We start from the raw sequence: 15,863 nt of genomic DNA, 5'->3' as shown, positions 1-15,863 counted from the left end.
TTTTCTATTTGAAAATAAAAGGTCATGTATAATATTAAAAATATGAATAATTTTTATGCAATGTAGATTATCATAATTATTTTTAGAGAACGTTCTAACCAAATTATGGGATAGGATAAAAACGAAAAAAAAAAATGTTATTAGGTTATCATCTAATTCAACCCATAAATTTAATATTTAAAAAATAACTATAATACATTTCATTCCATTAATTTTATAATAATTCTAAAAAGATAAACTACTATTTTCTTCCATAAATCTCTTGAACGTTAGAATTATGAAATAATCAATTCCATTATACTCCCTCCATGTGAAATTACAAAACACATTTTGAGGTCATTTGGTGTTCTAAAATATGAGACATTTTAGTAAAAACAAGGTTTAATTAGTTGTAGTGTTTTAATATTACCCTTCCTTATTTATTATATTGTCTATTTCTATTTAATGTTTTACAAATGAGGTTATATTTTGGCAAAAAAAATTAGGTTATATTAAAGGGAAAATTGGCCAAAAACCAATTTTGGTCCCAAGGATCAAATGTTTTTGAAGAAGCAAGTCTCTTATTATATTCATAAAACAATTTTCAGTGTTAACTGAAATGCCTCTTTGTGAAATTCTCTCTTCGTATGCCTTAATCGGAGAACCATTGGAATGTCTTTGAAGTTGCTGAGCTTGAAGATGATTGGCAATGGTGACTCCTCCTACTGTCGCTGCCTCTATCTCTGCCTACTAAAGGTGATTGGCAACTCCTCCCTCCATCGCCTCCTCATCTGTCACCTAAGATCTCGTTTCAAATCATGCCACGTCATATATAAAACCATAAAATTTGTTATTGTCTCAATCAGTGCAAAACTATCAAAGAAAAATATCTCCACAAAGAGAAGCTTGAAATTTTAAACCAAAAGAATAAAGCCGCTGAGGAGCGTTTCTTCTACTTATTCTCTCTGCTGACATTTGTATTATGAATTTTTATAGGGCAATCTTGCACTCATACTCAATTTATTTTGGCCTTTTAGCTATTATTTCTTAGTCTACACAAAACATCAACTAATATTGACTATAGGAAGAAGGAGTTCTTCGTCTATGCTAATATTTCACATTTAGGTGCGCTAGCAAAACTAGCCATATAATAAAGGTATCCACATTAGAGAGTTTGACATTCAATTGGGTTTGACTCACCTAGGTATAACAGAGACACCAATTTTGAGCAAGATTTTATAATAGAATGTCTTTGATTCTGTTTCACCAAAACTCCAATAATAATTCAAAGGGCACTCGTGAGATGAGTTTGATTAAAAATAAAAATAAAGCAAATCATGTTTATTTGAATCACTAATGCTGTCATCTTTTGACTGTATATTAGTTAAACATGAGAGCTCATTTGAATGTTATTGAAGCTTATGGGCAAAATCTGTTATGATGTCCTGATATATATTCTGTACGTTTGAGCCACTAGGCCAAAAACATGATTACAAAGATTAATTCATATATTTTCAATGATGGAAAAAGTTTACTCCTCGTTTCTTTTAAATCAAAGTCCTAAATAGTTCGGTTTACAGCTTGATTTTAGTTTTCAATCCAATCGCCAACCCAACTTTGCTCAACCCCCAAAGCAAATTTACATGTTGATCTAGCTGAATTCGGATCAGTTGACGATCAGACTAGTCTGATCGTTAGGTCCGATTCAGTTTTTTAATCATTGCTTTCTGCTGTAACAGGATTCAAGGTATCTTAATCTATATATGTGCTTGTACTAATTTGTATTTTGAAATTTAGTCAATCCATACTGTGATTGTGATAAAAACTATACTTCGCTTTGTTTTTCATTTGCATAACGGTTATCTAGCCCTAGAATATGCATTAGGCAATCAGTTAACCTTGAAGGCTGATGTCTATAGCTTTGGAGTTCTTATACTAGAAATAATTAGTGACAAAAGTAGTTCAAGGGCAACTTGGAGAGGAGTTGAGAAAGTCTTCTTGGAATGGGTAAGTTTTATTTCCTGCTTTTGCAAGGTACCATGCAACATAATATAAATACATATAATGATGCCTTGATGTTTTTTCATTTCACAAATTCCCACATCTTCTTTCATTAGTTCAGTCATGACCACAGTTTCTCACTTGCTACTTAGTACCCTAAAGAAAAAGCATATGACTAATTGATTGAAAGAGAAAATTTTTATAATCATTTCATTTTGGATAAACATCTTATACTTAAATATAGCATGGCATGAATGACTCACTTGTGATAGTTGCTAATTTTCATTTTGGGCATAATGTTTTAAACACACTAAAGTGGAAGGTTTTGTTTGAAGATGAGAAAAAATAAATTCAAGTCAAGAAGCTCTTGCAAATTTAACTCATGCATATCATCAAGGTACTGAAAATCGATCAAAACAATAGGTTAAAGGTTAGTGGTTCAACCAAAGGTCAAACTGGTCTTCATTAAAATAATATAATTTAATTTATATGCATAAAAATATTTATATTTTTTAATATGAAAAAATGAATATTTAAATAAATTAGAATATTCAGTTAAAGACAAAAAATTATAATTTTTACTTTTAATTTTTTTAAAGTTATTAATTCAGTGTTTGTTAAAAGAATAATTTAATATATTTTATTTACTTTTCTCATTTTCTACCACCATGGACAACGTTTAGCAATAAATAATGGAAATGAGAATTACAATTTTTATAATAGTATATGATTTTTTTGCATTATCTAATTACTACAAAATGATAATATAATAATGTTTGTGATTTTGCCTCCCTCAAATTCCAAATCAGGTCCCGCCCATTTTGCATTTTTCAATATAATAATATGAAAATTGTACTAAATTTGATGCTAGCACGTGGAGAGAGAAAAAAGACCCTTGTTACTCTAAGACCGTCTAATACCCATTGACAAGCAGAGCTCTAGTATCATTAAATTGTCTTCTTTCCTCCTCTTTTCTCCGCTCACATCTCCCTGGCCTGAACTGTAATGTTTTGCTCGATTCTTAGCTCCTCTCATAACTTCATCGCATATCTGATAATTTTGTGGCTGAAAAATTATATCCAAGGTAGTGGTTTCACATAAAATGTCTTCTTTTCTTAATTTATTTTTAGATATTTTCCATCTTCCTCATAGTCATTCTCTCTTTCTCTACTAGTATGTGCTTTTGTCTTTTTTTTTTTTAAATATAACCTAGCTAACCTAGTAGGTTACACCTAGGTTGACCGGGTTAATCATACCCTAGCTTAACTTATGAACCAAACCGGCTAACTAGCTGGTTCACCTGGTCAAATTAACCGGTCTGATCCAGTTTTCTATTCAAAGCATATTACAAATCAAGTGAGCTATAAGGAAATGCTGATTAAATGATTTCTTTAGAAGAGTGAATGAAATTATGATTGTACTTTAAAATATTCCTATGATCATCCCCCTTATTCATTTTTTTTATATAGGGTAGCATGTAGTTTTTAACATGAGCACGATGTTATTCTTAACCCCCCATGGTATATTTGTTTAATATGGGGTGCCTCATAATCTTTATTTATCATGTTGACTACTTGACAACAAGATAAACCAAACCTAATGAAATTAATGCTCTTTTATTGAAATTATTGTTGTTCATTTTCGCTCTTCACATTTACTTTTTTTTTCAGGACAATTCAATTGTCCTCCATGTTATATTATTAAATTTGCATTTTTTATAAGTTAACATGGCTTGATATATAATATATAATACTTAAGAGAGAGAGAGAGAACTTATTGTGAGTGTTTCTTTAAAATGTAATTTAACATTGATAAGATGTTGTTCTTAATCCCATGATATATTTTTTTGATTTAAGATGCTTTATGATCTTTGTTTATCATTTAGTTTGTACTTGAGACAATGACAGATCTAAACTAACAAAATTATTGTTGTTTCTTTGATATTTTTATTGTTCATAGTCCCTTTAAATGTCAACTTATTTTCCATTAAAAATTCAGTTATCATTTATGTAAAGTTGTTGAATTCTCACTTGTCAATGCGACAATTATATGTAATATCTTGTGCATTATATATAAATCTAATATATAAAGAGCATGCCACTGTTAGTTTCCCTTAGCTGTCAATTACATGTCATTCTCACCTGTCAATATTTAATCATAAGGTGTCATCCTCCTCTCTCCCTCTCCTACCTTAGTTGTGTAATTAGAGCTTTACTTCATCGACAACATCTTTACTGATATACAAGAGATTGGTTAGTGTCAGTTCCTTTGATTTTTTTCTCTCGAATTTTGATTTATCTGATCCTGCATGTATAGTTTCTAGTACTCCTGAGAAATTTAATTCCCACACAGATGATAATGTAGACAATGGACTACCAGATTCTTTACAAGGTTCAATTCACTTGTCTGAGCAATTATCATCGAGGAGCATGCCCCGGTTTATGAAGGAGAAGAAAAGAGAAAAGCTGGTTACTGGTGGTGGTACTTCTTCCCCCAAAACAATAAACCTCAATGGTCTTTTTAACATTTGAGTTAAGGGAAAGAGAAGTCGGAGAGACAAAAATCATAGCAGGGATCGGTCAAGAAATAATGCCATTTCCAGAGCTGGCTGGCATTCACTGGAAAGTCACTAAAATGAGCACAAAATAGATGCAAAGCCCAAGCATAAGTGTTATTCCTGGTCTTGGGGACGTCAGTATGTGTTCTCAAAAGTAAAGGAACCAGTGAGTTTATCAATTCGTGAATCTAGTCAATCTGGGGATAATGTTGGCAATATTGTTAGAGACGGATTAACATTATGTGATGGCCATGATACATCTAAAGGGAAGCATTCCATTGAATCTAGGAGCTTGCAACCTCCTAAGTAATAAGGTTTATCTGGTGATCTTGTGGGCATCGAAGTATAGGTACATAGTTGAACATAGATGAGGATGATTTATCAGACCATGATCTCATTAGCCATAAAATACCAATAGATGACTTATTCGAGATTATGTGAATGGATATAACACTCTACTGGCTTCTGCTAATAAAATTATACTTGGTCGAAGATAAAACTTTTTTCAGCATAGTAATGGCAATTGTACATATGTGATCTTAAAACAAACGAGAGGACACTAGGTCTAAAGCAAAAACAATACTAATTCAAAATGTTGAGGTTCTTGAACATAGCTAGTCCTGTCGATGTGAAATTATTGTCGTTTAGCTCTCCTAATGTGGTCTTATCAGTTTAGCGGGCAGATCGAGGATTGAAGAATTAAAGTTATCTCATTCATTATGAGGGGAGCCAAAACGATGGAAGGCTTTCCTTACTAACCATCTGCCATTGTTAGTTCGTTTCTTAGACTAAGAAAGCTACATATATATATATATATATATATTCCTGGCTAACTATCTTTGGGCCGATAAACAGTTTGTCACTTACTAAACATTTATAATCTCAGGTTTGTTTGACCTGTCTTTCAATATTTTTGAAAAAAATTTGTCACTCTTGGTCAAATAGGCCCTACAAAATATTGATTCCATGTTGGCTTGCTATTCCTGTCCATGTACGGGCTTTTATTGGGCAGCGTATTGAGGCAATTTAGTGGGATTCATTAGGTTAAAAAAATTGTGTCTAAAAAATATGAATTAAATTTTTAAAAATTTAAAATTGTGGTCACATTTACATTAATATACAAGGGATTTATTATTGATATAGAATGTGTGTGTGGAGTTTATCATTAAAAATTTAGAAATTTATAATAAATTTATCATTGATATGCAACGATATATTATTAATAGCTATAATAAATCAACCATACTACAAAATATACTAAACGTTAGGTTATTTGTTTGGTTTGGTCAAATAAAATAGGCTATATCTGCAAAAACCTTGAAAGGGCAAAACAAAATAAATTGACCATTGCTGATGCCAAAAGAAGTGACCTTCCAGGCAGACCTATTATTGCTCATGCATATTTGAGTAGAACTCAAGCTTTATTCTCCTTTCTATATGCCTCCGGCTTTTCACAAAGGTCCAAATTTGAGTATGGCTTTTATATTTTTTCTATTAATTAGTAATATGTAGAGTTCTTTAGAGGATTTAATTATACATTGTTACGTTTAAGCAAGTACTAGTTGTCTGCAAATTTTCTAGTAGGTGCTATCATAGAATTCTTTTGATCTCCTGTCCATTCTACCTCCTGAGAATTGAAAGTGGTCGTCAATGTAATTGCTTACTCATACTCACAAGATGGCCTAAGCCAAGATTAAAGAAGACAATAATCTTCCTGCACCAAGGTCCTTTTTGGTATTCTTTAACTTGCTTATATTCACACATGAGGGAGGGAAAAAGCTAGCTAGTCTTCCATTGCTTCTTTGGGATCATTTTCAGCCTTCCTATTTGTTTCACTCCTATGATATGACCTTACATATACATGTCGCTTTTTATTAAAACTGATGACGCTCAATAAGCAATCATTAATGCTTGCTCCTCATAACTTCATATTAATTACTATAATAATATATGGCATATGATGCTCTTTGCATTACATTGGCGTAACAATTCCGATCTAACATACTCCTTAATCATCATCATCATCATCGTCTTACCGTAAATATTCTTGTAATTAGTTCTAATTATCACGGCCTAATTAACACGGCAGACGACAGCACTCAAACGGAAAAGTACTTAGATCTGCTCCTGTTTGACTGGCTCTCACATGCACGTCTCACTAACAAGCTGCTGCAAAAGTTCAATGCCAGAGAGACACAAGCCAAAGTTTTTTTTTTTATTATTATAAGGCCACGGCAAAACCGTGCAGGAGACTATAATCTAGTCATATCTAAAACCATGAGTATGGTAGGCCAAAGTTAAATTCTTGATTTTGTCAGATAAACAGAAGGCTATCTAGGTAAGAAAAGCATAAACAAAAGAATTGGCTAATTTTCTGTTTTCACAAACAACAACAACAATAAGCCTTTATTCCGTTAAATGGGATTGGCTATATGAATTACAAGATACCATTTTATTCTATTATTTATCAAGCTTTTAGAATTTTATTTTCACAAATGATAGGGAAAATTATGCCCACGAATTTATATATGTTTATCTGAAAGCGATCCAGCATTCAATGGGTTTGAGAAGATCTCAACCACATGCATACGTCCCTTTATATTATATTAATCTGATTAAAGGGACGAATGCACTAAACTAATATTAAAGAAAGATAAAGTCATGTTGCATTGTCGTTGTACGTATCCTCCATTATTCTATATTCTCATAACAGGAGAATGGTTATATAACACCCGGATCATGACTTATATCCCTATCCTTCCCAGTTATCTAAATTCCTATACATTATTCATAAATCATAATGGATCCAAATGTAATACACAAAAACATAAACCCAGCATTTGCAAACAAATAATTAGATCGTAACTAATCATCTTGAAGAATCGTGCCTTGCTTAACCCCGATGTGACTGAATTATGCATTAATTTGGTAGTGTTTATGGATAGAAACAATACTGTACATTTGTTAATAGTGTAGTGACCACCAAGACCAGACAGCGTTTATGCCCTCATAATTCCAATTTGACTTTTCTGAGTAATTATATTATCTTTCACTCAACTTGCAACGACCATGTATAATGCAATGTGCAACTTGCAGCCACCTCTCTCTCTCTCTCTCTCTCTCTCTCTCTCTCTCTCACTCTCTCCCCTCAATTTTGGGTATACACACACTGTGTGTGTGTGCATGAAAATTAAAGAAAGCGTAAAGGTTGAAGAAAAAGAAGGCAATATATATAAGGGATGGCACCAATTTATATACCTAAAAGGCATCTACATGATTAACTCACCTCCTCAATATGGACTGTTTAAATTGTACTTCTTTTTAGCAAAAGTAGAAGCTTCCTCATCAATCACATGAAACTCGCGATCAACATATATATATTTATATAGTTATCAAAAGGGTGAATTTAATTTAATGCTGAAAAAGAAGAAAAATATAGAAACACGCCGTGTTCTTCTTGATATCCATGTTCACTCGCACCAAAAACGACTTTCAGGGTAATGGTTTCATGTATTATCAGAAACTCGAGAAATGGTTCTGGGACGACTGAACTATTGCCATGTTTGTTGCTACTTGTTGGCATGTCTCATCGTTGATCAATGCCCTGTTAGAATAATGCAATGTAAAATAATATTATCCTCCATATTCTTCAAAACTGATATATGGTATCATCTAAAGGACAATCATAAAACATGAAAATAAAAGTAGTATATTTTTGTTTGATAAAATACGCTATTTTTTGACCGAACCCTAATTTAGAATGAAATAACTTAAATATTATAGTAAGGATATAATCAGATCTTACTCTCGTGGTCGTGATGCCCAAAGAGAACTAAGAGCTCGAAGACGAACATAGTACTCTCCGATCACAAGAAAACATCTTGCTGCTTGACGAACTGTCAGCAGTCGACACAACTGGTGAAGTGTTTGCTGTCTCAAATTATCGGCCTTCAATTCATTTACATGCATGAATAATTGAGTCAGTTCAAATTTCATCATATTAATTAATTTATATGTAACTTGTCAGCTATTAGACACTATATATAAGATTATTCATCTAGTTATCGTTATTTTTCTCGTTTCTTTATATATATAATTAAAACCGAAGTCCAACTACCTTGCACATGGACTCCTCAAGCGCCGTGGATTGTCTTGTGTAAATATAAATTTGGACTATTTCTCATGCATAATAGACTCAAAATAATTTTTTTCAAAAAATGTTTTGAATGATCCTAGAAATAATTAATTAGCAATCATTCTGAGGAAATTGACCTTTAACACCTTGATATAAAGTCCAAGTTGAGCATATCACTTTCAATACCAACTTCTGATTAATACATTTATTTAAGATTGAGAAACGAAAGCAACTTCCAAACTTTGAGCGACACCTTAGCCGCCAGGCAATATCAATTCATCCCCAATAAACTACAATTCTTGCCAATCTAAATGAGGATTCTGAAGAGAGACATGCTACGGAGCAGAAAAACTTTTTTTTGCACGGTTATCCGTGGCCAGTATTAAAAAAAAAATCATATTTATATACAGCTACATGTGTCGATATCCATACTTCTTTGTAAGAGACGTGTCAGACAAAACTCGCAAAATTATATGGAGTAATATATTCGTTATATTTGCTATTATATACATCATGTTATAGGGATAGGTAAATACGCGATGGCTTGAAGGAATAGATATTAATTATTATATTACATGCACGGAATCTTCGACCAAGCCATGATGATTACCAAAGACCTAAATTGATAATAAAGGCAGATACTCATACTATACATACATATATATATATATATATACTGGGATAGATGTGTATTAAATTTGTGTCTGTGGGTGGCTGCTATTCAGGCGAGTAGTTTGCAGACTAAGCAAAATGAATATTTATATAGTGCACAATAACACAGAAATGCGGCTCAAAAAATAAGGAATGAGCAAATTAGAAGAGCTGTAGATTGAAACAGAAACCAGAAAGCAACGTTTCAATTACATTATATATATACATATATATATATATATATATGTTTGTGTGTGTCTTAATATATGACATATGAGCTATACTTGCAAGAGTCGGAGTCAAAGAAAGAAAGAACGATCGGCACGTAATAATGGGGGATTCAAATCATGCCCATTTAAGTCAAACACAGTGTATAGAAAAATGAAGCCCTAGCTATAGGCAGGTAGGTATTATAGCGTACCTGGCGGATAAAGGCTTCGAGGTTGGAAAGCTTGGTCATAGCGAGAAACATCTGGTGAACGCCATCGACAGTGAGGCCTCCGACGACGGTGTGAAGGAGAGAGTGCTGAAGCTGGTCGAGCCCCTGAGTCAGAGCCTCCTCCGCTTGCAGCGTCGACTGTCTCAGCTCATACATCCCCATTCTTTGCTGCTCCGCCACCGGCTCTAACTGCAGCATCAACATCTGTCCGGCCACAACACCCCAGTAGCTGTAATATCTATATATCTACTCGCACGCACGCACGCACACGTACATATGCATTTAGATGTAACGAACCCCGATGAGATCGGAGGGTCTGAACCCGGCAATCCAGAGGAAGCATCGCTCGGCCGGGGTGGTCCACATTCCGTTCATGACGTGAAACACGTCTGATTTTGCTGCGACTTCCTTCAGTTCAAATATCTCGTCGTAGTGCCTCAAATAACTCTCCACCATTACTCTCAGTTCATTGTCCGACACCGCCACCTCCAAGCTCCGTCGCAGCTCCTCCATGTGCCGCTGGTCTTCTTCCAACCATCTTCCATATTCCATGTCAAATATTGCAGCACCTGTATGTCCATATATCGCCCACAATCTTCTTATTACTAATTACTGTGAGTTATGAATCCTTTGCTTTGTGCGTTATTATTATGCTTTATTCGTATTATTCACGGGGATTAATCGATATCAAATGATTTAATTGTATGAAAATAATATTCTAAAATTAATAAGATTTTGATTATTGATGTACTTTCACAGATGTTGATTTGGCAAGCAATGCCACGCGGCCCCGATGAAATTGATGCATTACCATACTCCATAAAATTGTCGTATTCATTGTTTTTAATTGGTCCCCTATCCGAGAAATTAGAGTGCATTATTCTCTGAGCGCATATAAGTATTTTATTTATTTCTTCTTGTGAACTTTTTTGTTGGTGAGAATGATGAAGCTTTTTCGCTTCCTTTAAAGAGTGTTGTTTTACCAAAAGGGGAATGCAGCAGTATCGTATGAAATCAATAATTCGCTGAAAAGTTGAAGTAAACAAAGCTTACTTTATGTTTTGATTTTGAAAAGCCTGCACACTAAATTCTCATCTCATTGATATCCATCACAGTAGGATCTTCCTTAAAAATATCTCTCCCTTTTTTACCAATATAGGGCAGGAACTTGTTCATTTCTTGAAATTATGGGCTTTGAGATTTTTCCCCTTTTGGTAATTATAAAAGATTATTATTACTTTAAGTTTTCTAAGTATAATCCTAAATTGCTCTTCCACTTAATGATGACCTGTCCCACAGTCATGTATTGATATATTTCTTCCAGACGAGTACACAATTTTAGGATTGAGAAAACGATATTGCATTTCGATAATATATCTTAGAGGAACAGTTAAACTCACCAGAACTTATGTTGGCACTAGCAGTACCACCAGAGCCCATCAACAGTCCCTATTAAACAAACAAGATCAAATAAAAATGGTTAAAATAATAAAATATTTTTTAAAAAAACTTATTACACAATTTCTACAATTATTATCCGACGCAAGGATTAATAGATTATGATTTCTTCAAAACCTCAGAGCGTGCTCTTTGAAGCTCTTGCTCGAGCTGGGAAAGCTTTATTCTACTTGACTCTAGCTGCTGCACGTAAGCCTGTTTGGATAGAACGAAACATAATTACTCACACATATATACTATCTTTCACATTCCATTTGTTAGTTTTCACTTTTCACCGGCTATCAATCTACAAAACTGTGATTTCTGCGATACCTTTTTTCTGAGACGGCTTTTCCTCGCAGCCTCTCTGTTCTGAGCTAGACGCCTAAGTGTCTGCAACCAATCATGGGAACATTAGCTCTTTCATCTTTTTAAAATTAAGAAAAGGAATAATACTTAGTTTTGTATATCTATTGTCATTTTCAAAATACCTTTGGATCAAGTTGTTTCTCTGATGCAGGACCGCCTCCCTTCCTCTGCATCGTAAACAACCCATCTTCTTTAGAGAAGTTAAAAAGACGAGGAATATTTATTCATTGGAAAAAATGTGAGAAAATGAAGAGACTGGCTCAAATCTCGCTGGAGTGTTCAGCTCAGTTTCTGTCATATAAGGAGGAAATGAAGAGATCTGTTCAACTTAGCGAAGTTCCCACAAGGTTAGAACTTAGCAGAGGCAAGGCTAAGAGAGACACTAGACTGTAAAATTTCAAGTAAGAATATTGGAAGACGTACGGGATTATTAAGGGTGCTCTGGGAATTTGCGTTGAGGCATTTCTCTTGAGGCATGCAATTTGCCATTGTTTTGGTGTATGTTTAAGGCGGTTGAGGATTCTAACTCCAAAACAACACAAGTTTTCTCCGAGTTTACCCGGACTGATGAAAAGGATAACTTTTATTAATGACAAAAGTTGACATGTACTGGCAAGATTCTCTCTGATTATTTCTTTTTTTTTTTTTAAAAATCCAATTCTAATTTTGTCTGCTGACTCTGTACACATCTCTCTCTCTCCCCCTCACATATCAAATCACACATTAATCAGAAGTCAGAAAACCTCTGTTTTCCTTTGATTTTCTGAGAGAGATTGGGATCTGCGCCGCTCTTTCATGAAGATATACAGAGAGATCAAAGCAGTATTAATAACAACATTAATGAGGCTAACTTTTTTCTGGATTCCGGGGTATATAGAAGCAGAGAAGTGAGAGATTAATTATGAGAAAAAACTGGTCCATGAATTACAAGTACCTTTCCCTTCAACGGTCTAGCAGCTGATTGATTCTGATTCTGTGTTTGGCATCTTGAGGCATCGATTGCCATCTCCTGTTCTAGTTGCTGTAGCTGCTGTTTCTGCTGCTGCTCAAGAGCCTGATAATCAGTACAAGATGCTTTTTTACTCAAGGGAGATTCTGATTCAAACTGTGCTTCTGTTTTGCTTGAAATAGTATTCAGTCCTGATCCTGAATCAGTGCTCTCCCCTCCCGACTTTGAACCACTCTGTATCAGGACAAATTTTTTCAAGTTACCTCCACCTGTTAACTTGTGAAAAATAAAAGAAAAAATTAACCTTTTATTTTTTAGACTATCGGTGTTCAAAGAAAGCAATTACTTCTCTTGGGATGTGCTGGAATCTCATGGGCCATGAAGGGAACATCTCCAGTGTAGCTGCAGGCTTGCCTGTGAATAAAGCTGCAAGAATCACAAAAGCAGAAAAATATAAAAAAGGACTCGATGATTTTCAACTATATCAAAAAGGTGGATGAACCCAATCCTCTTATCAGCAGTTACAGGGCCAGAAAATCAAGTCATGGGTTTTGCTTTAACGTCAGTGAAATGAACGATGGAAAGGGAGGGAGACCATACATGCTTTGGCTTCTTCATTCCTAATCTTCACTCCTTGCAGAATTGCTTCTTCCAATCCTCCAAAGTAAAAACCAGATCCTTGATTGCTAAGAAAACCAAACAAAAAGATGGAGTGAAAAAGAGAAAGGATTAAACCCAAGTCATGCGTAAGGAAAAACTATGATTGTCAATAGAATCAAAAGGAGAAACTATCGAAAAATACATTAAGCTGGATGGAGGAGAATTAATCCCGTGAAGAACCCCATAAGGAGCATGGTGACTTGAAGTTGAAGGTCCTGACTCAGATAAACCAGTTTCTCCTATTCTGTGGGTCGCCATGCAAAGCTCTTCAGACCATTCTCTTGCTCTGTCCTGAAACCGAAGCTAAAGAGTTGGCATTTTTGCAGAATTAAATTCACAACAGAAACAGAAGAACTAGAAAAACTGCATACCCAGAAAGAAGTCATGGGGGTGGCTTACCTTTGTTTTCTTTTGTATTCTAATTATAAGGATATATAGCAATAGAATCGTGGATAGGTAAGGTCACAGAGCTGCGAAAGATCGAAACTTTCTTGTCAAAGTAGTATCTTTACAAGTTGCCACAAAGAGGGTCGAGTCCTTTTCTCATATTTCTTTTTTATCCTTCATGGGTTGTCTCTATCCCTTTCTTTTCTCCTTCTCAGCTAAGAAAGCTGATTGATGGCTTCCTTTTTATTTCACTATTTCAGATAGATAACTCATTCAGTGCTGCCCAAACTCTTCTCCCAGCAGCCTTGTCTCTGCCTCTCTGGGCTTGTGGGGTTTCTGAGCAGCAGAAATAAACTCAGGAGGCGTCTTTCAGCTATTTCATGATAGAATAACAATACAGGAGAGAAATATGCATGAAATCTCATTTGCCATTTCTCTTTATCTTTCCTTTCAATTTTTTTGGTTTGATATGAAAAGTTCTTGGTCACTCAAAGATGGAGTAAAATTAAGACAGATATAAACATTCTAAATCAAAAAATTTTGATAATTGAATAATATTTTAAAAGACAAATTAAAAAGTAAATAAAATATTAAAATTTGAATTGAGGGGTGTTGTGAAGGAACCCACTAGAATCACTGACTCCTACTCCACTCTCTCTCTCCTCTAACCGTCTGAGTTTTCTTATTGGTTCTTTCATTGGGATGAGGGGCCAAAGGACTGCATGTCTGCATGTACTTCACTGACAAAAGTCACATATATTTGTTTATATTGTCTGAGAAGAATAAGACAAATTTTTTCACCCCCCATTATAACCCTGATAATTAAAGATGGCAATAGATGACGAGAAGTTAAAGGGGGGAAAAATCAATCTAAAGATCTCTTTTTCATCTCTTTATAGCCAAGGGTTAATACATTTCACTCCACCTGTCATGTTACAACTAGGAGCCTATTTATTTAAGAGCAAAGTATTTTACACACTATTATGTATGTGTGTGTATTAAAGTTATATAATATGTGCTTAGTACGTGGTGATCCCATTTGATGAACCAAAATATTAGAATAATAATCCACAAGCACACCCACTTCGTGTATTTATAAGTTAATCCCTTTGAGATGGATCAGTTTGGTATTATCTCCTTTGTTGATGAGTCCACATCTGTTCCTTGTCATTACCTAAAACTCCGCCACGTTAAGATTCTTTTAATTTTCTGTATATGGTACACAGTGTCATCACGAAGATGTGGTTTATTTGTCGCATGGAGTCAGAAGAGAGCCAAAATAGCAGGTATTATATTTTCACACAACTTGAGGTTTTAAATTCTGCATCATTATTGAGGATATAGATGTTTGTTTAATATGTTTGTGGTCTCTATATGTGCAGATTCAAGGAAGGGAGGAAGACAAAGAGAGAAAATATTATACATGGGCAATGATACGCATGTGCCTCCTACCATAATGATTAATCTTGTATGGTTCTAAAAGGTCAATGATTAAACTTTTAAAAAGGTGATTTGGTTCAGATAGATTAACATAAGAGGCTAGCCTTCATAGGCTGTTGTGTGGATGTTGATAATATATATACCTTGTATACAGAATTAACATGCAATATGTTCGAGATAAAGGGATTGTTGTTTGGAAGGTTTCTAAGGAACGGACTCCATAAATACGGCATTCCCTTAAGCCGTAATTCACTGATGAGTTCAGCCTGCATTGCGGGAGATCAGGTGATTGGTCGGAATCAAAAACCTAGAATTAATAATAATTCGTTTGAATATTATGTCCAACTGTATGTTAAGTTCATTACTTGCCGTCTAAGCAACAGTATCTGAAATTAAAGTAAGTGAATTTTCCAAGTTTGCATCATTAATGGTGAGGTTGAACAATGCGAGGGATCGTATAGCGTCTCTCATACTACTATTATTCATACAGGTGAAAAGGTCTGGTATTATATGATCAGATACTTGTGACACCATCAACTTCCTTTGGGAAAAATCATGGTCCACGATATTGGTTTTAGAAATGTTAAAAAGAGCAAGACGACAGTAGCAGTAAGATAAATCTGATGAAGCCCAAATATAAAAGCCGAATTACTGCAGGAAGCTATAAAATATGAAAATTTTCCAATATTAGAATGGAATTAATCAATAGCACCTACCTACTTGCTTTATATTACTATAAAAAACTCTTTACTTGACTATTATTTTTTATTTTATTTGATAACTTTTAACTGTCAAATAAAATGATATCATACATTAAAAGCTCTTTACTTAACGATTAATAATCATCAAATAAAAATAA

At 34.2% G+C, this 15,863-nt stretch overlaps 1 protein-coding gene and 1 long non-coding RNA gene across 3 annotated transcripts; one reads left to right on the top strand and one right to left on the bottom strand.

The window, feature by feature from the left end:
* Positions 1–7,807: 7,807 nt before the first annotated feature.
* On the bottom strand, positions 7,808–14,027 carry LOC129316847 (transcription factor TGA9-like). Of its 2 annotated transcripts, none has more exons than XM_054961220.1 (13): positions 13,577–14,027; positions 13,320–13,468; positions 13,118–13,203; positions 12,864–12,943; positions 12,503–12,751; positions 11,691–11,735; positions 11,533–11,592; positions 11,338–11,415; positions 11,163–11,211; positions 10,060–10,331; positions 9,745–9,966; positions 8,343–8,485; positions 7,808–8,141 (listed from the first exon to the last, which is right to left on the bottom strand). In XM_054961220.1, exons 2-13 carry the CDS (start codon positions 13,433–13,435, stop codon positions 8,054–8,056), a joined length of 1,488 nt encoding a protein of 495 aa, XP_054817195.1. In that variant the 5' UTR covers positions 13,436–13,468; positions 13,577–14,027; the 3' UTR covers positions 7,808–8,053. The 2 variants fall into 2 exon arrangements, with proteins under 2 accessions (XP_054817195.1, XP_054817194.1); XM_054961219.1 differs by lacking the exon at positions 13,577–14,027 and adding an exon at positions 13,549–13,564.
* LOC129316848 (uncharacterized) lies at positions 10,244–15,179 on the top strand. The gene is made up of 3 exons (XR_008594810.1): positions 10,244–10,376; positions 14,791–14,850; positions 14,947–15,179. It is a non-coding gene; the product is annotated as an uncharacterized LOC129316848 (long non-coding RNA).
* Positions 15,180–15,863: the final 684 nt, after the last annotated feature.

The sequence above is a fragment of the Prosopis cineraria genome, unplaced genomic scaffold, assembly GCF_029017545.1.
Source record: "Prosopis cineraria cultivar Desert tree isolate PC_DT_omini unplaced genomic scaffold, ASM2901754v1 PC7, whole genome shotgun sequence".
Taxonomy (NCBI): domain Eukaryota; kingdom Viridiplantae; phylum Streptophyta; class Magnoliopsida; order Fabales; family Fabaceae; genus Prosopis; species Prosopis cineraria.
This window is presented reverse-complemented; position numbering and strand designations above follow the sequence as displayed.